The sequence below is a fragment of the Cyprinus carpio genome, unplaced genomic scaffold, assembly GCF_018340385.1.
Source record: "Cyprinus carpio isolate SPL01 unplaced genomic scaffold, ASM1834038v1 S000000972, whole genome shotgun sequence".
Lineage (NCBI taxonomy): Eukaryota > Metazoa > Chordata > Actinopteri > Cypriniformes > Cyprinidae > Cyprinus > Cyprinus carpio.
In genome coordinates, this window is record NW_024873695.1 from 705,876 (window position 1) to 732,471 (window position 26,596).

The 26,596-nt window shown below is 35.9% G+C and overlaps 1 protein-coding gene across 1 annotated transcript in view; it reads right to left on the reverse strand.

Moving 5' to 3' along the window:
• LOC109073749 (receptor-type tyrosine-protein phosphatase U-like) overlaps positions 1–26,596 on the reverse strand; it is a 279,985-nt gene that overhangs the window by 120,142 nt on the left and 133,247 nt on the right. The window contains exon 5 of the mRNA XM_042753985.1: positions 25,375–25,490. Coding sequence (XP_042609919.1) covers positions 25,375–25,490 — 116 coding nt within the window. The remainder of the gene's footprint in view (positions 1–25,374; positions 25,491–26,596) is intronic.

Sequence of the window (26,596 nt, forward strand, 5' to 3'; positions counted from 1 at the left end):
ACCACATGCCAATATTATTTTTTTTTGTTAATATTTCAATTCGAATTTTTTTTTTTTTTTTTTTTTTACTGTTTTCATGTTTGATGTTAGTTAAGTTAGTAATTCTTGTTTTATTTTAGTCACTATTATTTTTATGAACATAAAAAAATAAAATAAATAAAAATGCATGGGGGTGAGTAAATCATTTTTTTTTTGTGTGATCTTAAGTTTCTACATTGTAACTGCAGTTAGTAAAGTGTTTGTTATACAGGAAATCCTTGCAATAACTGAAGTATAGCACACGATAGACTGAACAGCTTATTAGGTACATTTAAAGAGCACCTATCATGGATTTTGAAATTTAAGATTTAGGAATTTAGAAACATGATCTAAGTTGAACCAAAAACTCTGCAAAGTTTGAAATATACATTGCCCGTATATAAAGTATTGGCTTTCAAAAGTAAGAGTCGACTCTGAGTCATTTTATGAAGCGTAGAAAGACCGAAGCTTTTTCTCTGACTAGAGGACTTCAACTTGTCACGTTTATTTTGATACATACGCCCACTTATTGTGCTCCAAGACGCCATTGAAACTAGAAAACATCATGGGCGACAAGACGCTGTTCTGAAGTGCGACTCAAAAGCAAACTTTTTTCATCTGTGCCCAAGGATTACATTTGAAGACTAAGTAGCTAAATTCATATATACAACTGTACCACAGCAGTATAGTTTTCGAGCCTTGTGCTTGTTTCACGCCATTTTGAAGACGATTGCTTACAAATTAAATGCAATCAACTTGAATTCGCGAGCCGCGCTGATATTGAAGGAAGGTTCAGTTCCCAGTGTATTTGCATCAAGCTTCCTCCTCCGTATCACAACCTGTATGTATTAAATAATTGTTGCTTTTTACTTTTTATGTGGCATGCTTATAATTGTTTGGTTTGTTGTGTAAACACCGTTTAGCTTCTAGTTCTTCAAATGCATTGTATTGAGATATGTGAATTGTTTGTCGTGTGGTGTCTATCAGTTTTAAAGTTGCAAATTGTTCGTTAGTTGTAGCCCCATAAATAACTATACTATGTTAATTTTTTATATATGCTTCTATCTTTCAAAGGACATATAATGTTGTTGCAGTAAAGCACAATATTTACTGTCTTACGGAAGTAGTTCTAAAAATTCGCAGTTGAACCTAAGCATTTGGTGCATTTGATTATTGTAGATGACGTATGTTAATTCCTTTGTTAATAATAAAGGGGGAATGTAGTTAGTCACAAGACTTTATAATAATTGTAAACTGCCGCTTATTGTGCTTGCACTGGCAGTTACAGGGTTAACTGCGGGAGAGAGATGAGTGATTTTGGTGGTGCTCCAGTGATACAACTGTTTCTGCCGTTCTGATTAAAAAGCCGTCTTTTGTCTGGTCGTTATTCAAACACCTCCCCTACAGGTAGGACATATTTGGGTTTATCACACTGTCTTGTTTAAAATCAGTTAGTCTACAGTAGCAGCTCGGCCTAACCGTATCCACCTAATGTGTTCACAGTTTAGCAGCATAAACTTGAGCTGTGGGGCACGATTCGCATTGCATAATTGTTTTTGTATTTATGGTCATTATAAAGCGATGACTATTTATGTTGTATGTAAGGTGCTTTGTCAATGGTAGCGCTGGCTAACTGCTCAAGGAACTCATCTCTGTGCCAATCAAAACGGTTTGGCCATCGGACACATCGATGGCAGAGTAGCTTGAGGAAGGGATGGCTTGCTCCCGAACTTGCTTGAAACGAATCATTTTCTAATCATTGCCAATGACCTCTAATATTAAATGTATATTTGAGAAAATTACAATGTTTTCTGACCTTAGATGCATTTAAACCTGATGTACGGGGACTCCAATACAATATTGGGACACTTTAAAATACCATATGACCTGCTCTTTAAAATAAGCATGAACTGCATTGACCTAACAATGTGCACAATTATTACAATGATATAAGCTTGACAGGACATTGACAGCATTGTTTTATATCAGAACAGACCTGCTATCCATTTTGTGTTGTGACACCAGTGGTTTATTTTATTTTGTTGTAGTGTATTTTTGTGTGTATTTTTTTTGTAAAATATTTTTTTAGAATAAGATCAGATTTTTCTGTAAATACCTGTTTTTATTTATGTGCCAAATCCACCCCAGTACTCCCTTAAAACTACCCCATCCTGATCTGACCAAATTATCAGTCTCCTTCAGTGTCAGTGTTTGTTCTGACCTCACCTGGACAAGGGTCATGTGGGAGCCCAGAGCCAGCAGTATCTTCTCAGTCTTGGTGGGGTAAGGGTTGTCCCTGTGCTTATAGAGCCACTGCTTCAGTGGTCGAGCCATATCCTGCAGGGCCTGACGTTTGTGTCGCACCTTCCCTACACTGATCAAGTAAAACAACACAGAGAGATAAAATTTTAATTTTATAATCCAGATTTGTGGATGTCAATGTCTGTTGCATGCAATTAATTATTAATTAAAACATAATTGTTAATTTTAATGTAATATATGTCATTAGTCATGTTTACTACAAGCTGCTATCACTTAACAAATCCCCTTTTCCCTCTGTTACTTTGCTGATTTTATAAGAATTCTTTGTAATCCTTTGTGCAAAACTAGCTGACAAAAAATACTTTTAATGGCAATACCTTGTTTTTCATGACCGCTTTTTAGTTTGGACAAACCATTACGGTATATACTGTCGACACAAAAGATTTTTTTTTTTTTCATTACTCACTTACCCCACGTCGTTCCCCAACAACATATGTGTGTGTGTGTGTGTGTGTGTGTGTGTGTGTGTGTGTGTGTGTGTGTGTGTAAAGGTTACAAAAAGGTAAATATTACCTCCAAATAACAATTCCAGTACTGAGTATTGAGAATTATGCAAAATTACAAAAAACTAAATAAATAAACAAACAGTAAACAAAACTATAAACTAGTTCATTGTGTGTAACAAACAAAAGTACAATTCATATGGTATGAACATGAATGTTTTATTTTTTTTTGTATTATAGCTATGAGATTTTCGGGTAGTTTTATGAAAAATAATGTTGAATGCAACACCTCTATAAAAATAGACTTCCTTGTCCTCAGTGAAAACAGAATTCCTTTATGTTTTTTCTTTTGATTTTTGGGGGGTGAAGTGTGTTGTCATGTTTACACTCCTCGTTGCCTGAGAATCAGTGTCCATCAAGCCTGCAGACCTCTGCCCTCCCTCCGAGTCCTCCAGACAAAGCAAGCTGATTACCCTAATTAAGAGACACATCTACTGAAACTCCCACAGGCTGATGAGGAATGGCCACACACACAGCAGACAGAGATCGATCCTCTAAAATTCAAGTTTGTCTCTGATATAAATGTAATTTACTCGGACTGAGAAGAATACAGCCAACAGAAAAAAAAATAAAGAAAAGAAGAAAAAGAAAACACAGAGTAAGGAAAAAGCCAAAGACAGAAGAAAAAAAATTAAAAAAAATAATGAGTAATGAATACAGAAAAGAACAAGGTGTGTTTTGTTTGCCCGCATGGCTATTATGTATTATTATATGAGGTATACGTATTTTGAATATATCAATCTTAGAATGATGTCTTCATATTTTTTTGAAATGTTTATTTAGCATATTTCTGTTTAATTACATTTAGTACACTTTCAATAAAGCCTGTAATAAAAATATGGTCTAAAAGTTATTCACAACGCTTAATAATCCATTAAATCTTTAAAACAACTGCATATATGTTGATTCAAATTAAATTAAATTAAATTAAATTAAATTAAATTAAATTAAATTAAATTAAAAAAAAATAAAATAAAATAAAATAAAATAAAATAAAATAAAATAAAATAAAATAACATAAATAAAATACATAAAATAAAATAAATAAAATCAAATAAAATTCAGAGATGGATGTTTGAATTAGTTTGAACTGATGTCACTAATTGTAACACACAGTTATGTATTTAGTATTTGTTTGTTTGTACATAATAATGTCATCGATGTTAATATACCGTACCTAACATGAACATAACTCCGTGAGATAGGGGAAGGATATATTATAAATTAAATAAATATATTAATATTCAGAGATATGGATATGAACTATGCAGAGTAATAAATACCGACATACAGAGCAATATGCGCCTTACTGTACATCTGCACCAAACCAGCCTCAACATCAGATACAAAAAATAAAGATGTCTGCCACATTAGCAACATGTGTGCGGTGTAAAGTTTGTTCAGGGACCATGTTCTTCTGCTGCTGCTGGTGACCAAGATGAATAGAGTCTCAGAGCACCTTCGACATTGATATATTACGAAGTCCAAAGGCAGGTTACACACAACTGATGTATACTACAGTTGTGTCCAGTTTACTTTATCAGGACAAATAACCACACGCTCCTCAGCGGACCAGAGGACTAATCCCAAAATGTGATATACCGGAGACTTGGCTCTGTTTGGTCATTTTTTCCTTGATCAAATTTGGACACTACATGAAATTGTGGTTCTCAAAATGTTTGTCTATTTTTGTTATTTTGAGCTAATCTCTCCTGCTAGAGGCCATTGTAACAGCATTTACTCTGACATCCCCCTTAATCTCATGCATTGCATCCATGTGGTGTACTGGGGGAAAAAAAACCTGTAAAATCTTGTCGTAAATTTATTAACCTTCTGATGCGGGTGCCTTGAACAACGGTCTGAACAAACATTTGGCGGGCAAATTTACCACAGTTACGAAATCAACTGAGTTTCATAAGAAGTCTTATGAAAATCAGTGGTTGTGATGTTCACCCACCTTTACTCATTACTAAAATATTATATAATAGTTGTGTTGTGTAGTTATAATATATAATATTATATATCTAAAATGTTTCAATATATAATATGAAACATTTAATAAACTGGAGATGGGCTGGAAAGAAATCCGCTCCTAAGAACACCCTGGATTCCGACTACACCAGCGGCAACACTTGGTTTCTTGCTGCCACCAGGCTTTTCGGTTGGCCCTTTCAGGCGAGGCATAGTTCCACTCATTAGCGCGTGCCGCGTGAGGATGAAACCCACTGATTGCGAGATTCACAGTATCCGGCCTCCCAGGGTGGCCAGCGCTTTATACGTAAGTGAAGTTGGACTCAGTATGCCGTGTTTCAGACCAGGCGGCGAGTGTGTGTGTGGCCACGGTACACGCATCCTCTCTGGGGATTCACTGGCACCATCGCCCCACTATCCCAGTTAGCCTTTAAGTGTTGATGCTGGTATGATCAGGTAGGTGGGGCCAGAGGCGCAGCCCTGCTGGGCGGAAGCTTTATCGGTTTGGGCGGGGACTACAACAGACCGTACAGCAGCAGAAAGAAAGAAGAAGCAAAAATAACTCACGATGATTTGAAACGTGCAATTAATACTTTCAGAATCAGACTAAAGTCGATCAGGGGAAATAGATGTCAGGTAATCGTTTCGGATGTTGAGATTCTTCAGAAGTCAGGTACAGACTTCTCTGACATTTATGCATTTAGCAGACGTTTTTTATCCAGAGCTACTTACAGTGCATTCAGGATAACATTTTTTTATCTAAACATGTGTGCTTTACCTTGTGTAATTCGACAAACCACAACCTTTTTGCAACTGCTAATCAATGCTTACCATGAGCACTGAGCCACAAAAAACTTTACCACATTTAACTCTTTTGTCAATAATCTTCTGTGTTAGGATAATATTATCTTCTCCATAGTACTGGGTAAACACTCTGTATTTGTGTAGGGTCTACTTAGCTAGTTGCTTATTAGCATGTATATTTACTAGAAATTAGCCATTTATTAGTACTACTTAAGCACATATTACTGCTTATTCTACATGACCTTATTCTACAATGCCTAATCCTACCAATACCTAAACTTCACAACTCCCTTACATAAATATGAATAAGCAGCAAACTAGCGAATTTAATGAGGAAAAAGTCATAGTTAATAGTGAATAAGGGTTCCCTATTCTAAAGTGTTATCGCATACTGTGAATGGACTACCAAGTTTCTATGACATCAAATAAGCATTCTTTTGACAGGTTGGACGACTATGAATATTACAGTATACTTTCAGCATGCACATGAACCCAGTGGTTATTATTTAAACATCAGAAAGAAACTTTTCAAAATGTTAATCAGACCCCTTCACCCCCTACCTAAACTTAAAAACTACCTTACTAACTAATAATAATCAGTAATTGTAAGGGAAACTCTTAGATAACAGTTAGTTAATAGCGAGAATTTGAAACACCCACACACACACACACACACACACCCAACACACACCACACACACACACACCCACACACACACACACACAACCACACACACACATATATATAATATATATAATATATACTATATATACTATTATATAATATATCACATTCGTATTTCTAACATGTATCCCTGGGAAAACTATATATAAATATATACTACGGTAATGAATATATCAATATATTATATTATTAAAATCTAGAAAAAAAATGCGAAGTGGAAGCAGTATGTCTCACTATTATTAATCTCGCTAGTGGTAATATGGTAATAAAACTAAAACAGAGAGATTGGTTTTTTGTTGTTGGTGTATTTTTTATAGTGGTTATTTATTAGTTAGTTATTGATTAGTACTTCTTTTTTTTACAAATAACTTTGTCACAGTGTCATATTCAAATGAATAGAATCTTGTATCCTGATGTTGCGCAGTGTTTCTAAGCACGTCAATTGATCAAAGGAATCATCCCTCTCTGTAAGAGATGCTATCAGTATAAACAGTAGTGACTGCGTCAAACGCGCTGACTTATAATATTTCAATATAAAAAAATCAAATATGAATAAAGCTAATGAACGCTCAGAGGCAGAAGAAACATGCTCTGAACACAGAATCAAACTAGACTTTCACTGGAGAAGTTTCTGCATCTCACGCTTGCTGCTGCCAATTGGAAAAGCCACTAGTGCCTTATTTAAAACCGGCTTATTATGAGCTGCACCGACACCGACCCTTTTTTTCGGGCAGGTGAAGGTGGACGAGATGGTCAAGACTTAGATGAGGCCTGTTATGATTGCACAAATAAGTATAATTGCAGGAACGGGTTTTCTTAGCTTGGCAAATCTAGCAAGTGTACAAAAACTGATTCCCAAATTCGCTGGTTGAAATCTAAAGCTTGATCTATAAAACACAGACATCAAAAGTTGCTGTATTTTACTGCAGTGTTTTAAGCATAATAAATATTATTCTTATGAACCAGTCTCTTTTGCAAACGAATAACTATAAAAAAAAATGATCTCATAAAATCAGTAACTAGCGGCTCGCTCAGTCAGCATGATGTATGAGTTAAGCTAAATCAGAAGCCTACATCTGAATAGTGGACTTATGTGTTCGCCATGGTAAGTGAGGAATTCATGCTGGGGAAGTCTATTTTGACAGACACAGGAAATTTGCCTGAAATTAAGAAGTTACATGCAAATGCATCATGGATCAGGCTCCCTGTTGCTCCTTCTATTACAACTGTCGGTGTGTGATTATCACACGAGGTGACGCGCAAATACAATTGCACAACTGTCAGCAGCTAATAAAAGAAGTTTTAAAAAATAAAACTCTACCAATGTGGAGTACGTAGGCCACCACTCGCGACAAACAGAAACACAACGCATTGATTACTCCTTTTTGTTTGTGGACTTTCAGTGGCATTACCGTCAGCTCCAGGAGAACCGTGGACTCATTCCTCTTCAATCACACCACCATGGCGAGAGCCACTTGTAGCCGAGCGGAATCATTGCCAGGGCCATGACGACCGGCAGCGTGATGTGTCATTTGCATAACTGATTGCACCAGTTAATTGGTTATTCTGGGTGAGATATGTCTCTGATTGGTGGATATGACTGTAATCAGTCCGCCGGCTTCTTCTGGAGGGCTCTAAGTCAGAGAGGTTACAACGTATCTCAGGCTTTTGGCTTTTTGCTGAAAGACGTGATGTTACAGAGCATCAGCGAGACGCAACTCAGGTGGTGGTGGGTTTTGATATGGGAGTTCAGATGGAGGTCAGACGATTTTCAGAATGTTCTGTGCTGTGAGGGAACTAACCACTGACCATATCAGAGAGAGAAGTAATGGCTGGAAGTATGATATTAATTTGAAAGTGTAATGTCTGGAATTATTTGGTCCTTATTCTCAGCTGAGACCCATCAGCTTAGACACAAAGGGGCCATCTGACACTGATTAAATATTTCATTTAAATCCGACATGTCTAAAAGGGACAGTCCACGTCCCAAAAAATCGGACAACATTCTCTCATCATTCACTCTCTCCCTCATGTTGTCCCAGATGACTTCTTTTATTCAGATTCACATAACAAAGATTTTAGGAAAATAATCAATCTTTATGCTCTAAAAGAACTATGCAAAATGACAACAAAAAAAACATGACGGTAATCCCATGGGACTCCCAGCTGATGAATCTTTTTCAAAATATTAAATCATACTTTCAGCCAACAGCATATGCCGGGGTAATCAAGGAGTGTGTTGCGTAAAGTATCACAAAACAAATATGGTGTCACACACATCTTATCAGTTTTATTGTTTCAGAAAACATGTGATTAGGCAGTGTAATAATATGATATATCAATATTTCACAATTTACAATGCATATATTTTTGCAACATAATGAGACTCAGAGTTATTTTATTTATTTATTTATGTAATGAGAAGTAATTTGTGGAAAATCTGCTCAATTTGTTGTCCTATTATATTTACTTATAATGATGTAGAATATGTAATAATATCATATATATTATATATATATATATATATATATATATATCTATATATATATATTATATATATTATATATTTTATTTTATTTTATTTTATTTTATTTTATTTTTCCCAAGAAAGAGAGTTTTGATGTTTGCAGTCAAAAGACCTAGAATTGCTTCCCTGAACAAATAATTTGCGCACTGAAAACTAGCAGCCAACTAATAAGAATTAAAGAATTAAATAGACTTCTTGTAACAAGTATTAAGTTATTTAAACAAAAACACACTTGCAAATAAATAAATCTAGTAATAGTTGACAGAAACACTGAAACATACCTCTGACGATTAGTTCAGCAAAGTTTGACACTGCGGCTGCCATACGTCGACTGAGTGAGGCATCGGTAGAGATCCTGCTCTCCACGCTTCTCCCGACTTGGGCTCCGCGCCCACCTGAAACCACGCAACCAATCGACCGCTCACCTACTGATGACGTCACTGGAGTACGGCGACATCAGAACACCGTTACGCCTCTTGAAACAAAGAGAGGGGTATGTGATATATAAGCAAAAATGATAGGTACATAAACTGGATATGCAAATCAGCGTTTGGACATGATCAGTGAAGTAAATTCATGAAACACATTTATATCAGCTCTTTGTAAACATTTGGACTCATCTTTTTCTGGACCGAATCAGCCTTTAGGGTTAACATTAATTAGGACACAACCCCAGCATTTCCTCTAGCGCCGTGCATGACACACAGTAGTTCTCTGAAAACATTTCCCCAGTAAATATTCATGTTATTAATTAATAAAAATAATAACCCCACAAATCTCTCACAACACTGAAACTCATTGGGAAGCCAAATCTCAATTCTGCAAGAGCTTGGAAAATCCCCAGATCTTCACAACTCAGGCAAAACCAATGTGCCCTTCAATGTTAGCTGACGGGCTGGGAACCAGTGTAATTACAAGTTCAGTGCACCCATGAATGACTGGAGCGAAAGTCCTGTCCCCCCCCTATAATAAGTGTAAAACTCTGAATTTAACAGAAGTGACTATATGAGTTGTGACTGTCGGCGAAACGTGGGTTGATTTTAAACAAACACTGTAATAATATTATTTTATAGGGTCACACTTTTATTTTAAGGTTCCAATTCTACTAATATTAACTAACTAATAAAGATGACTTTTGCCTCAATAAACTCCCAGTTCTTGTGCTTAAGTTAGTGAGGTAGCTGTTAAGTTCAGGTATTGAGCAGTGACAGTTAAGGGATCTAAAATATTGTCTTGCAGAATATAAAACTTAATAATATGTGCTTTATAAGTAACAAACAGCCAATTATGCGCTAATAATATGCATGCTAATAATAAGTAACTTAGTTAAGCAGTGAATAGTGTTCCTTAATCTAAAGTTTTTAATTTTGCTCGGCAAACATGCATAGCACTGTCACATAACACTATATGTAATGGTGTTTAAGGGGGTTTTATCACTGCTTTATATTAGTTTTATGACGCAATATAAGAGCACACAAACAAAACTCCAAGCCTCATCATGAAAGAGCTGCATATATGCCTGCTTTGTGTGTTTTTTGGCTGTAATGATGATGGCCAAGCGGTGTGATCTCCCCATTCTTTCAAACTCCAGCTTAGCAGCTCTGAATAGCCCTATATCATATGGTGTCAAGGACAAGGAACACACAGTCCCTTCATTATTTTAACACACACACACACACACACACACACACACACACACTCACACACACCCTCCAGGTGTTTGGACAAAGCAGCAGCTCACACAGGAAATGATTCCAAAGAATTCAAACGACATGAAAGAAAGAGCCTGTCATTCAGAAAGAAATGTAAAAAAGAGAAACTGCACTTAAATAAATCATTCTCCCTAAATTCTGGCATTATTTATTTCGATCGTTTCATTCTACACCAGCATGACTTCTTTTCTTCCATTAACAATGAAAATAACACAAAAGTAAGTACTTTTAAAGATTAAGGATCTATAAGAAGTCCACTGTAAAAATGATTTTTCTGAAGTTGTAAATAAGATAGAGTATGGAGCACTTTACAAGAAAATACTGTTTATATTTCTATTACTCTTTCTACTTCAAAAATGTCACCTTCAGTGTGTTACTTGCTGTTTGTTTGAGATTCTTTGAAGTGAAAAAAAAAAAAAAAGGGCCGTGACATACTCAGAATTTGTGCTCTGCATTTAACCCATCCAAAGTGCACACACACAGCAGTGAACACATACAAACACACAACACTTGTAAAACACACACACCGGAGCAGTGGGCAGCCATTTATGCTGCAGCGCACCGGGGAGCAGTTGTGGGGCAGCTGTGGCAGCTGTGGCCTAACGGTTAGAGATTTGGACTTGTAACCAGAAGGTCGCAGGTTGGATTCTCAGTGCTGGCAGGAGTTGTAGGTGGGAGGGAGTGAATGAATGGCGCTCTCTTCCACTCTCAATACCCATGGCTGAAGTGCCCTTGAGTAAGGCACTGAACCCCAGTTGCTCCCCTGGGTGCTGGATATAGCTGGCCCACTGCTCGGGTGTGTGTTCACAGTGTGTTCACTTCTCACTGCTTGTGTGTGGCACTTGGATGGGTTAAATGCAGAGCACCAATTTCGAGTGTGGGTTACCATACTTGACAAATGTCACGACTTTCACTTTCAGTTGGGGGTTCGGTGCCTTGCTCAAGGGCACCTCAGTCGTGGTATTGTCGGCCCGAGACTCAACAACCCATAACCTTAGGGTTAGGAGTTAAACTCTCTAACCATTAGGCCACGACTTCCCCAACTGGTCATTTGACTATCAAAAAAAAAATTGGTAATTTGACTTCCAATTTCTAAAGGAAATTATCATTATTATTACAATTACTACTACTACTACTATTATTATTATTATTATTATTATTATTATTATATTTAGATTTGTGTTTCAGTTGTATTTTAGTCATTCGGTACTTAAAATGTATTTCAGTTAGTTGCTAAACCAACATTTCCTATTTTCATTTACGTTGAAGTTATTGCATATTTACATTTTAATTCAGCTTTATTTCAACAAAGAAAACAAGGTAACACTGTATAAATTGCATTCATAGATCATTAACAAACATCATACAATGTTATCAGATCATTATTTAATACATATTCAAATAGATATAAATGTGAGATTATGTGCTTGTACATGTTTACTAATGAACTTGTTGAAAATAATGATTAACAAATTGTTAGTTAACCTAAATTAAAATGCTTACAAATATATGTTATTAAAGGGGTCATGTGATGCAGCTAAAAAGAACATTATTTTGTGTATTTGGTGTAATGAAATGTGTTTATGTGGTTTAAGGTTTAAAACACATTATTTTCCACATACTGTACATTATTGTTTCTCCTCTATGCACCGCTTTCTGAAACGCGTTGATTTTTACAAGGCTCATTGCTCTCAAAACGAGGTGTGCTGTGATTGGCCAGCTAACCAGCACGTTGTAAATGGGCGAAGGCTCAAGTTGTGTGACGGAAATGTACGCCCCTTAACATAGGTGATGCCCTGTCCGGTCGGAGCGACGAGACATAAACATAAAACCCATTATAACGTGATATAAACATGATTTCTAGTCGTGTCTTCTTTGGAAGGCCAAATAAAGTAGTTTTGCGACTTTCTCAACGAAACAGCATCACACACCACTTGAGTGAGCGGAGACCGGAAGCCTAGAGTGAGGCAGATTCTACGAAGGAGCGTCCCGTTGGGCTTGCGGCAACCACATGTGACGACCCCGAGCTGGACTCTGCTTCATCCACGGTCAAAGCCAATTCAGTGATCCACAGTGCAAAGTTGATGTATTTCCTCAGCGACCAGCACGGTCAGCTCTAGGTATGATGAAGCGGATATCGTCCTCTTTTGGAAGGCCAAACACAGTAGTTTTGCTTTCAACAGTGAAACACACAGCGCTATACGATATGGCGCGACGGCAACAACAATACTACAACAAGAATAAAAAGTACGCCTTCTTTCTTTGCGTGTGTAACATCTGGGCAGCGTTATGCAAATCTTCCCACATACTGACGTAGAGATGTGAGGGCATGGATGAGTCTTAACATTTATAAAGAATATCTCTTTGGATTTGAGACTTTAATCTTTGCAACTTTACAGATCTTCTTTTTTCACCAAGAGCTTGTAACACTCCAAAGAGAAAGGAAAATTTGAAATCGCATCATGTGACCCCTTTAAATGTTATATCCATATGATCAAGAACACAAGTACAGATAGCATCATTGATTTGACTTTTGTCTTGTTTCAGCAATAGTGTTGTAGAACAAGGTTGGAAACGTATTTGACTGGTTTGTCAAACTGCAATTCTGGAATCATATTTTATAATAAATATGTAAACGAGTAAACGCAAAGCTTTTCTCTTAAAATATGCTGTTGCTGATATTTTATTTTTTTTTTTGGTCTTTACGCAGAAGAGAATACACTTAACCAAATCACACTTTACTCAAAACTTTGTTTAGCCTACTTAGTATTCCTGTAAAGGTACGGGTGTAAAAATGTGCATTAGATGAAATTATGAATAATTTTTACAACCATTTTTAAACACCAGTTTAACGACATTGTAACTTCAGATGCCACTCAAATTGTATTCCTGAACCTCACATAGTTTCAAACATCTAACAACACACCATCCGCCAGTGCTTGAAAGAGCACCTTCAACAGCCTTCCTTCATCTTCTCTGAACTGCTTTGAAGCATACATTCATGATGCTGGCAAGCGGGAAGAGAAAATAAACACAAGGACTGAAATGGCTGGCAATTACACAAATGATGTAAATATCAGCATTTTACGGCTCAGCGCACTGTGCCTCACGGCCACGCCACAGCACCCGAATAAATAATATACATCAGTTAAACTGGGGAAAAACGTCCTTGTGTCAGCACACATCTGAACTGAGATGGCAGAGCTTCTGCTAGTGAACTGGAGATGTACACAGTCAGGTTTGTTTGTACTATTTAAACCGCAGAGAGAACACAGCCGAGAAACTCTCAGAGCAATGAGGATTCAACTCTAAGCCAAAAAACATGATCAAAACACAAGCTGAAATTAAAGCATCGCACAGCCAGCGATTGACAGGAGACCTCGGGTCAGATTACTGGACAGAGACGATGAGACTGCGATATTAGACCCTATTCCATCGGAAGCTCCTAAAGAGGTGCTTCCAGAAGTCATAGATCCTCTTCTGACTATTATTATTTTGTCATTGTCATTAGGATATGTCCCCAAAAACCTTCAAACTGGCTGTTATTAAGCCTCTCATCAAAAGAACTAGTTAATTACACGACCGATCTCAAATCTCCCTTTTCAGTCAAATACACAGAGAAAAGGTAGTGTCGCTCACAATTATATTCCTTCTTAGAAGAAAAATGGTATCTGTGAGGATTTCCAGTCAGGGATTTAGAGCGTATCATAGTACTGAGACTTCTCACCTTTAGAGTTACGAATGACCTGCCTTATCATCTGTCCGTGGTTGTATCTCTCTATTAGTGCTACTGGATCTTAATGCTGTGTTCGACACTATTGACCACAACATTCTTTTGAAATGACTAGAAAACTTTGTTGGCATTAGTGGAAGTCCATTAGCATGGTTCAAATCATTCTTATCTGACCGCCATCAATTCGTAGCAGTAAATGAAGAGGTGTCATATCGATCACAAGTGCAGTATGGAGTACCTCAAGGCTCAGTACTAGGGCCGTTACTTTTCACGCTTTACATGTTACCTCTGGGAGATATCATCAGGAAACACGGTGTTAGCTTTCACTGTTATGCTGATGAGACAATCAGCTCAACACTAGCTCTACATAAATTCGCGGGCCCGCAAAACAAAAACAACGGTATGCATAGTCGATAAAAAAAACTGGATGACGAGTAATTTCTTACTGCGCTAAATTCTGAAAAAAAAAAAAAAAAAAATTGAGGTGTCATATATCGACCTAAATCCTCTGCAGTAGGTAACCTAGAAAACATCGTCTAAGACTCGATGGCTGCTCTGTCAATTCTTCGTCATCAGTTAGGAACCAAGGCAAATAGCAATATTTCATTTGAAGCACATTTCTCGCATTTGTAAAACGGCAATTTTACATCTTAAAAATATATCTAAAATTATGACCTATGCTCTCAATGTCAAATGCAGGAACGTTAATTCATGCCTTCATGAGTTTCAAGGTTTGGATTATTGTAATGCTTTATGGGGTGATTGCTCTGCGTGCTTAATAAACAACTCCAGCTAGTTCAAAAATGCAGCAGCTAGAGTTCTTACTAGAACCAGGAAGTATGACCATATTAGCCCGGTTCTTTCAATACTGCAATGGCTCCCTATTAATCATAATATAGATTTTAAAATCTTGCTTATTACTTATAAAGCCATGAATGGTTTAGCACCTCAGTATTTGAATGAGCTCTTATTACATTATAGTCCTCCACATCCTCTGTGTTCTCAAAATTCTGGCAATTTGATAATGCCTTGAATTTCAAAATCAACTGCGGGCAGCAGATCCTTCTCCTATTTAGCGCCAAAACTTCTGGGAATAACCTACCTAACATTGTTCCGGAGGCAGAAACACTCTGTCAGTTTAAATCTAGATAAAAGACCCATGTCTTTAACCTGGCTTACACATACACAATAACACAATTCTAATATTCAAATCCGTTAAAGGATTTTTTTAGGCTGCATTAATTAGGACAACCGGAACTGGGAACAACTTCCAATAACAACCACAATGTACTTGCTACAATCGTTAGAAAGAATGGCATATCTACGATAATATTAGTCTGTTTTCTTTCTTTTTCCGAGGTCACCGGAGCCACCAGATCTAGTCTGTATCCATTTACATTTACATTTATGCATTTAGCAGACGCTTTTTATCCAAACGACTTACAGTGCATTCAGGCTAACATTGTTTTACTGGCCCCCCGACTGAGCCAGGACCAGATGGTCACTACAGTCACCTGGATCCAGTACAGTATCCAGCCGGAATGGTAGATCCAGCAAGATGAGCTCGAAAGCCCTAAATGTCACCGGAGACCAGGATAACTAGATGAGCCCAGGAGACAGATCCACAGTGAAGACACCCTTGTCTCCTAGTCAGCCACCGGGACAAGACCACAGGAACCAGTTGAGTCCTCTGCACAATGTGACTTTACTGCAGCCTGGAATGGAACTGCTGGTTTTGTCTGGCCAGGGGGAGAACTGGCCCCCCCCAACTGAGCCTGGTTTCTCCCAAGGTTTTTCTCCATTCTGTCACCGATGGAGTTTTGGGTTTCTTGCCGCTGTCGCCTCTGGCTGCCTTAGTTGGGAACACTTAATATCCAGCGATATCTGGAACTATCTAAACTGAACTGAGCTGGATGATGACATCACTGAATTCAATGATGAACTGCCTTTAACTGAAAAAATTAGTGTTTACTATTGTCATTTTGCATTATTTGACACACTATTTTCCATTTAATTACTATAAAGTGCTTTGAAACAATCTGTATTATTAAAAGCACTATATAAATAAAGGTGACTTGATTTGATATATGCAGATGCACATAATTAATCGCCATGCTGCCATTCTGGTTTTATTTTTGTTTTCATTAAATTTCTACACTGGACTTAAATCCTCCCATTTTCACCTGCCTTCCTCACTCCCATGCATTGCATAAGTAAATAAATCTGTATATAATTAGGATATAAAGGTAAATAATTAAGTAATGCAAAATGTAAACAAAACAAATAAATAAATACATACGTAAATTCTATTGACTATTCCTTCAATATATTTTAATGCAGTTTTTTTAGGACCACCATGCCAATATTTTTTTTTTTGTTAATATTTCAAATTAGAATTTTTTTTTTTTTTTTTTTTTTACTGTTTTCATGTTGATGTTAGTTAAAGTTTTAGTAATTCTTGTTTATTTTATTCTACTATTAGTATTTAGAACTATAAAAAATAAAATAAAATAAAAATGCATGGGGGGTGAGTAAATCATTTTTTTTTTTTTTGTGTCTTTTTCTTAAGTTTCTACATTGTAACTGCAGTTAGTAAAGTAGGTTTGTTTATACAGGAATACTTGCAATAACTGAAGTATAAGCACAAGATAAATGTAACAGCCTTATTAGGTATCATTTAAAGAGACACCTATCATGGAATTTTGAAATTTAGATTTAGAAATTTAGTAACATAGATCTAATGTGAACAAAACACATCCTGCCAAGTTTGAAATATGACAGTGCACCGTATATAAAGTTATTGTCTTTCAAAAGTAAGAGTCGACTCTGAGTCATTTTTATGATCGTTAGAAGACCGAAGCGCTTTTCTCTGACTAGATGACGTCAAATTTCAAGTTATTTGAATACGATACGCCCACTTATTGTGCTCCAAGACGCCAGTGAAAACTAGAAAACATCATGGCGACAAGACGCTGTGTCTGAAGTGGCGACTCAAAAGCAAACTTTTTTCATCTGCCCAAGGATGAGCATTTGAAGACTAAGTAGCTAGGTACAATCATATATACAACTGTAACCACAGAAGTATAGTTCGAGCCTTGTGCTTTGTTCACGCCATTTGAAGACGATTGCTTTACCAACTTAAATGCAATCAACACTTGAATTCGCGAGCCGGCTGATATTGAAGAAGGTTCAGTTCCAAGTGTATTTGCATCAGCTTCCCCTCCGTATCACAAACCTGTAAGTGTTATTAATAATTGTTGCTTTTACGGTTTATGTGGCTATGCTTAATAAATTGTTTGGTTTGTTGTGTAAACACCGTTTAGCTTCTAGGTCTTCAATGACAATTGTATTGAGATATGTGAATTGTTTGTCGTTGTGTTTGTCTGATCAGTATTTTAAAGTTGCAAATTGTTTCTGTGTAGTTGTAGCCCAGTTAAATAACTATTACTATGTTAATTTTTTATATATGCTTTCTATCTTTTTCAAAGTACATATAATGTGTTTCCAGGTAAAGCACAATATTACTGTCTTACTGAAGTAGTTCTAAAAATTCGCAGTAAACCTAAGCATATGTTGATTATTGTAGACTGACGTTGTTCTAATTACTTTGTTTAATAATAAAGAATGTAGTGTAGCACACAGACTTTATAATAATTGTGAAATAGCTGTTTATTGTGCTGCACTGGCAGTTACAGGGTTAATGCGGGAGAGATGAGTGATTTCGGCTGGTGCTCCTGTGATACAACTGTTCTGCGTTCTGATTAAAAGTTTAGACCAAGCGTCTTTTGTCTGTCGTTCTTCAAACATTACAGTAGACATATTTTGGTTTACAAACTGTATTGTTTAATCAGTTAGTCACGTTAGCACTTGGCTAACGTATCCACCTAGTGTTCACAGTTTAGCAGCTAAACTTTAGTTGTGGGCACGATTCGCTTGCATAAGTGTTTTTGTATTTTATGTCATTATAAGAACAGATTGACTTAAACTTTGTTTTATGTAAAGGTGCTTTGTCAATGGTAGCGCTGGCTAACTGGCTAAGGACTCATCTCTGTGCCAATCACAACAGGTTTGGCCAGCTGACCAATCAGAGCAGAGTAGGCTTGAGGAAGGGAGGGGCTTGCTCCGAACTTGCTTGAAAACGAATCATTTCCTAATCATTTGCAAATGACTCTAATATTGAATGTATATTCTAGAAATTACAATGTTTTCTGACCTTAGATGCATTTAAACCTGATGTAGGGGACTCCAATACAATATTGGGACACTTTAAAATACCATCTGACCTGCTCTTTAAATGCATATGCTGGTTGTTAGCGATAACTAATATAAGGGAAGATGAGTGTGAAGTGTTTGGCCTGTGGTGAAGATTAGAAGAAGACATTAACTGCATTAATTAAATGCTGGGAGGAATGCGTGTCTCATGTGATGCAGTATGTGTGTGTCTACGTGTAAATGTGCAAGCCAGTTTGCAAAAGGAGACTACGTGAATGATTAAAATTAGAAAATTACCATTTCCGGAGGATTTTATGTTCTTTACATGTGCTCGCTTGTGTTTAATAGCATGTTGTCTGGGAAAAAGACTAGACCCCCGAGTCCGGACACTGGTTCAAAGAGAGAGAGAGAAAAAAAAAACTGTTTGGGCCAAATTCTAGCACGCAACTTTGAATATGTCAATCCCATAATGGACTACAATGAGTGAATAAACAAAATTTGAGATGTCAGATAGAGTCAAGAGAAACAATGATTAAAACACACTCGTACTCATACATGTGTGCTGCATATTTTGAATATTCTTCCAATCACTGGAATCACTAGTTTCAAATCACTAGGTTCAGCTCACGAGGAACAGAACTAGTCTCATCCTCTGTTTTAAAAGAGATTTTCAAAGTAGATTTACATACAAAAAGAATCAGTGCATGAAAAGAAATGAAAAGAAAAAAGGAATAGAAAAAAAAAAATCAAAAAACAAAAGCCGTCGTAACTAAAGCCTGGGGACTCACGTCCAATACTAAAAACCTCAGCAACTTCAGTCACCCAGAAAGTGTTTCTGATGTGTAAGCTTTGAGAGCGATATGAAGAGAGGATCTAGTCAATGATGAAGCCAGAGCTCAGTGTTAGTTCAAGAGAGAAAGAGAGATTATACGCCGGGGAAAAGAGCTTCACTACACAGAAAACTGCCATTAAAACAATATGTGTTTAAGTTAAAGGGATACTCCACCCCAAAATGAAAATTTTTTCATTAATCACTAACCCCCATGTCGATCCAAACCAGTAAAAGCTCTGTTCCTCTTCGGAACACAATTTAAATTTTGGATGAAAACCTGGAGGCTTGAGACTGTCCCATAGACTGCCAAGTAAATAACAGTGTCAAGGTCCATAAAAGGTATGAAAGTCTTCGTCAGAAGATTAATTAATATCCCTTTATTAACAAAATTAATTATTCGTCATGAGATTTATTTATGTCTGGAGTAGAACTGTTTATTTATTTGTCATGCATCACACAAATCTTACTGCTGTAAGAACACTTTCACTATACTTGTTAATGTAACATAGTAATAATACTTTGTTACAGGGAGAATCTGTACTTGAGTTTTGTTTTTTCTGTAAACTTTCACTTTTACTCAACTATATTTCCTAATTAAAATGTATACTTCTACTCCGATACATTTCCCCAAAGCACATTTGTTACTTACTACAAAATAAAGTTGGAAGAACACAGACTGCAAGAAAGCAGGTTTGAGGATCAGTGTGGCACTTGTGGGGAAGTCGTGGCCTAGTGGTTAGAGAGTTTGACTCCTAACCCTAAGGTTGTGGGTTTGAGTCTCGGGCCGGCAATACCACGACTGAGGTGCCCTTGAGCAAGGCTCCTGCTCCCCTGGCGCCGCAGCATAAATGGCTGCCCAGTGCTCCGGGTGTGTGTTCATGGTGTGTGTGTGTGTGTGTTCACTGCTGTGTGTGTGCACTTTGGATGGGTTAAATGCAGAGCATGAATTCTGAGTATGGGTCACCATACTTGGCTGTATGTCACGTCACTTTCACTTTCAAGTTAGACTCCAAAAAAAAAATAAAACACTTTGCTCATGTACAAACAAGAGCTTTCGCAGCCGCCAATGATTTCGTTTTGCGCTCAAGTCCAGGCTGGCGTGTGCGACATACAGAATATCATCTGTGTTAATATGGTAAGTGTTGTTTTAATGCTGTGTGATCTGATATTATCGAATATATCACAGACACACACCCAGTTCACGCATACATTATGTGACTGTCTATTAAAACACATTTAGAAAGTCTATAAGATACAAGATAAGAGGCAAAATGCCTCTGTATGTCTTTTATATTTTTAATATGTCATATAGTTAATCTATACCACACAAAGAGTGCCATTGTTTCTCCGGATATCAGTATGATAACAAATGTAATATTGATTTTATACAAGTTTAATAAAGTTAGCATTAATTGACTTACATTTTAGACACAGCATTGCTTGTTTTTGCTCAATTTTGCTATTGAAAATAGTTCCAAACAAAGATCACAGCACTGTTTTGCATCTCTGAGTAACACACAGGACAGTGTTTCCTTACTGAATGAATCAGCTTTTTGAACGAATCGGGTGAATGAATGATTCACTGACTCACTCATTAACACAATCAAATGCGTCATTCCTGACTGAAACAGTTGACTGCCATCTGGTAGTTTTAATTTCACATTTCAACTATTTAATAATTAATAATTTCAAATATCATTATTCAACGTTTTATGTTTAAAACAAACATGATCGATGCATTTGTAACTGCAGGTTGGATGCATGCATGTCCCCTCTGAGCTGCATTAAACAGTCTGTGCAGATGAATCTAAATGCCACTTCAGATGCAGATTCCATATTAGCAAAAAGTGTTTTCTTACGTTGGAATGAAAGAGTCTTCGTACCAGATGAAGCAGCTCTTATGCTAACCCAAAGATACAAAATGGAAGAAAGAGTTAAAACTGAACAATCGTGTTGCTCAAACTGTGTATAGAACACTTTTTAAAAATATTTATTTGTTCATTTTCCATGTTGCATTTACTTGTACTTTTACTTTCAAACTATTACTATTAAAAAATAAATGAATAAATAAATAAATAAATAAATAAATATATCTTTTGTAATTCTTAAGTACAATAAACATCACAAACTTTAAAACTTTTACTCAAGTAATATTCTAAACAGTGACTTTAACTTCTACAAAGTAATTTTCTGGTAAGATATCTCTACTTTTACTTAAGTGTAGCTTTCAAGTACTTCATCCACCACTGGTTATTTCAGTTTGATAAGAGTGTAAAGGAATATTTGCATCTTTGAAGTCATGGGATTTTTTGAAGATTGAAGTTTCGTGGATTTTAGGCCATGTGTAACGCGCTTTGAGATCTATATGCTAGAGTATTCATAAAGTCCACAAAATCAACTTATAGCAGACTTATATCTTTCTCTTCTGTCAAATGTAGCACTATACATATTTTTGTCTAGTAAAACATTCTATAAAATGCAAATGTGGAAACAGCATCAGGCTAGGTTGGGACAAAATATTGATTCTAGAGGAATTGTATTCCCATACAGTATATTAATGTTATTAGCTGTATCACTACTGTACTGTAACTGTGCAAACTATATTTATCATTTAAATCAGAGGTTTAATAAAATGTTCCATTAAATAAATATATATTAAACCTTTGTTCATACAGTATGTTAGGCTTTACAGTAAATAATTAAGGAATTTTATCAAGGTATTTTAATTAGGTTTTTTTTTTTTTTTTTTTTTTTTTTCAGGTAAGATTCAGAAATAACACCAAACAATATTTGTTTGATAATCTTCTAATAGTTGAATGAACTATCTGAACTTATCAAACGATACATAATGAGTCATTGTCATTTGTTTGTTTTAAAACGTTTCCATAGGATGAAATTTCTATTGGAATTTTTGTTATTATTATTATTATTATTATTCTCTCTATATAGAGGAATATCATGCTGTAGCAAAGCAAATGTGACATTATTGGTAATCAAAATGAAAAGTTAAACATTAAAATAGATTTTTTTAGACAAAGTTGTGATACTGTTGTGTGATTTTAATTGCTGGGTAGGTTTGTGTGTGTCTGTCTGTGAGTTGTGGGTGATTCAGACAATTAATGTGACCTACTTTTCATGCTATGATAATTTTATGTTAGATAATGGTTTATCTATTATAATAGTTCCCCCTCAAGAGAATATGGGATTTGAATCTTCATTGCTTGAAAGGGTTATCCATACTGTTATTCATACATCTACAATAAATAAATAAATAAACTTTAAGTGCAAAACTTTTGAAAAAGAATAAAAAAAGAAAGAAAGAAAGAAAAATGACTCTGTGTACCTTTCACAGCAAACAACTAGTGTCATGCACTGCTTCTGAACAAGGACAGAATTTGAGGATTTTCAATTTGCTGTACCTCACTTTAATACTGGACTGTTCCAACACAACTTGCGTGACCTTTCCAGAGTAATGGAATTACACTGAACTTCTCACCAACAGCAATGAGAGACTGAAAAGTTGTAAGACAAGACTCCACATGGCCAGGGGCAAGCGCTTCAGACCTCAGCTATAATACCAAACACAAAAACTCAAAGAGATCAGAGATCCATCATCCAGAGCTTATGCTGAGATCGGCCTGATGGGGGCTTCACACAGGAGTCTTTTGTGTGTTCAAGTAGCACAACAGAACACTTTAACAGTTTTAAGGTTTTTTTTTTTTTACTTATTGTTACGTCACACAACCTCTATTTGAACAGTGTTGGGGTTAATGCATTATAAGTAACATGAGTTATGTACTGTAGCATCGGCGATTAAAGAGGCAGGGGCTCAGTTTTGGTGGGTGACCTCGTAAACCTTGTCTTAAATGAGTTATAAAGTCCAAAATGAACGTAAAGAGTTGGGAGTAAATCGTACGTGAGTCACATCCACATCATGTGCATCAGGTTTTAAAGAGACAGCGTTGCTTTTAAAGTGAAACCTGCTGCAGTCTGTCATTGATGGAAATCAAAAAAAAAAAAAAGAGTAATCACTGCGCTGCGTGCTGATTAACTTTTGTAGCTTGAATAAAGATGAATCTATATAGTTTATGCATATGTAATGTATAGTTTATGTGAAAATTGTTTTAAGTTCACTTAAATTAAAAGTTGTTATATTTTTCAGACCCTATTAAATGTTAATAATAATGGCTTTCCATTAAATGCCATAATTAATGGCAAAATAAATTGAAGGAAACATGCATTTAATAGAGACAGCAGCAGCAGTATTGGCATCAGACTGGTCTTCATTAATAATAGGCTGCTTAATAAAAAGATGCCATTAAACATGCATTAAAATAATATGCAGTTAAGTATGATTAATTACAAAAAAATGTGCAATTAATTTTTCTTTTTTTTAACGATTGACAACACTAATGTTAACCCTTTATATATGTTACTGTTGGTAATATTGGTTAATTTTACTGCCTTCAAATTTTCAATTCAATAATCTGGCCTCCAAATAAAGCTAATTGAATAGTCCTGGTTTAAAAGCATGTCTTAACACATTTTGCACCTGTTTTTGTAGTAGATTACACACACCTTATTATCATCGGCTTGGTTGTTTGCGCTACTTTAGGTAGATGGATGGAAATGCACTGTGTTCTTTATTTCACGCACCCGAAGAACTTTTCACTCCCATTGGCACTTTTATTGGATTGTGCTCTTATGCTAGTAAATCTGGTATGTGTGAACATGCATTTACTTATCTCACTTGCACAAAAACAGATCCAGTATTCCTCAAAATGAATAAAAACAGTGAAATGCAAACTCAGAATATGATGCAGACCTTTACTGCCTTTACACATTTGTCAAAAAAAAAATTACTTTTTTTTATATTAAAAACAAACGAGCAAGCCCAGCCCAAATGAGAAAAAAATAATGCAGAAGTAAAGTAACCATTATTTTTCATAAAAAGTAACAAAAATACTTTTTTTAGGAAGTAAAGCAATATTGTAATGCATTACTTTTAAAAGTAACTTTCCCTAACTCTGCTGTTGAGTGCATGTGTACATAGATCAAGAAGAAGATCATTATGTAGATCATTTAAAAATGTCCCAGAGATGTGGCACACTAAAGGGTGAAATTTAGCTGTAAGCACAGTCTCTTAAAAGTATTAAATTAATTTATTGTGCTTTTAACATCACATCTCATTTTAGTCACTAGTGGTTTTGGACTGTGTACATTTTTGTGATGTCATCAGCCAATCATGTCGCCATGAAGTATTTGGTCTTAAAAGTGATTACTTATATGGCATTTATGGCTCAGGTTATTGGCTCAAAAGGTTCTGCAGTAAATGATGGCAGATTTCAGACTGCTACTGCGAGGGTCCTGCACCAGCCAAGCAACTGTCATTGAGATAAATGGAAACGTTAACGGATAGCTCTCTCCACGTATTATAGTCCAATTAGTTCCTCCATAAATAATAAAGTGGATGTGAAAGGGGAATACTATATACAATTCCTCAAGAAAATTACGGGTGGCGAGCTGAAAGTCTTAAAAAATAAGTCATGAAATAATATTATTAGAACTGTTATTTTTAAAACAAAATAATACAAATAAATAAATAAAGTCCCAAAAAACATAAAAAGTTAGGTTTATAAAAGTCTATTTTAAAAAGATGTTTAGATATTTAATTAAAACAAAATATTTTTGTAGCCTATTTTTTTTTTTTTTTAATCCCTTGAATTGTGTATATTTTATTCAGCACTGTACATTATGTAGAGATAAATGACATTTAATAATAAAATAATTCCAACTATCCCTTAAACACCAAATTGGGCCGGGAAGTGTAATTGCCGCTGCTTAATTAAAAAGGAAGTGCACTGAATTTTAATGAGTTTTTTTTTTCTTTTTTTTCTGAAGGTCACATGTTTCTGACTTCCAGCAGTTTAACATCCCAAATATAGTTTTAGTAAGCTTGCTGCTTCATTAAGCAATAGTGTGACATTCCCTCACACACACACACACACACACACACACACACACACACACACACACACACACACACACACACTCACCTCCATCAGGAAGGGGTCGGTCTTAGTGGAGCGTCCGGTCGCCACACACTGAAATGTGGCATTCTGTCCTGCATTCACCTCCACATCCCCGAGTCTGGAGAAATGAGGCACTTTATCTGTGCAAAAAGAGAAGTAACAGCTATTACTATAGGGATGTTAAACAATTAAAACTATAATCAAGTTAATTATATGACATACAGACTAATTAATCAAATGAATTGCCATTAATCAAATATATATATATGCAAGCCTAATTACTATCATCACAGTCTATAACATAGTGTTAAACATTGAAAAACATGAAACAAATGATAATTTTAGTGTGGTTAAATCTTTTCAGTGTTCTGATCCAAACCTATAGCACATGTTCCCTGTATTATCTATAAGTCTTTTTTTGCCCTCATATATATATTTGCAAGAACTAGTCACAGTCTATAAAAAACAAAAAAAAAAAAAAATGAATATATATATGGGTTATCTTTTATGTTCTGATCCAAATATACATGTTCCCTGTATTATATGTCTTATATACTATCTTAGTCTTTTTTTTGTCCTCACCATAAGTGCAAAAAAAAAAATATATATATATAATATATATATATATTTCCCCAGTTGTTATGTTTCCCCATTGTTATATCTTATGCAGTCCATTCATATTGTTTTGTCTTCATGGCCACTGAATGCCTCATTTGTTCTTATCTGCCTGTGCTTGTCAGCTCAGCATCAAATCATTACTGAGCGCCGCTGCCATAACATGACTGCACTTCACTTATTCCCAACACACAAGCGCAGAATCTGAGTGAATGCAACATGACCAGTTCAAAACAAAACAGCCGGCCAGACAGGAGGCAAACGTTCGATAACAATAAGCCTTCCACATTTTTCAGAGCATAATAGTGAAAAGTCTCCAAGCGTTGAATGCTTAAAATGCTCTCAGACCATCATCTGAAGAACAAACTCTATAGCTTTTACCTAAAGACGGCCTCTTGAAAAGCACTTTGTTCACTTCCACACAATACATCTCGTCTGCAGCCTTCCAGCTGTCATCTATAATTGCATTAACGCGTCACTAATAAGTGAAGTTCAAGCGGTTTAATGATGGCTTTCTTATGGCAGTAACTCGATCAGAAAAGTGAATAGACACAATAAAATCTCAGTTTGTTCGAGGTCAGAGCTGTATGGTGTTTTAATGACTGTTTAAAAGCTCGCTTATAATGTAACG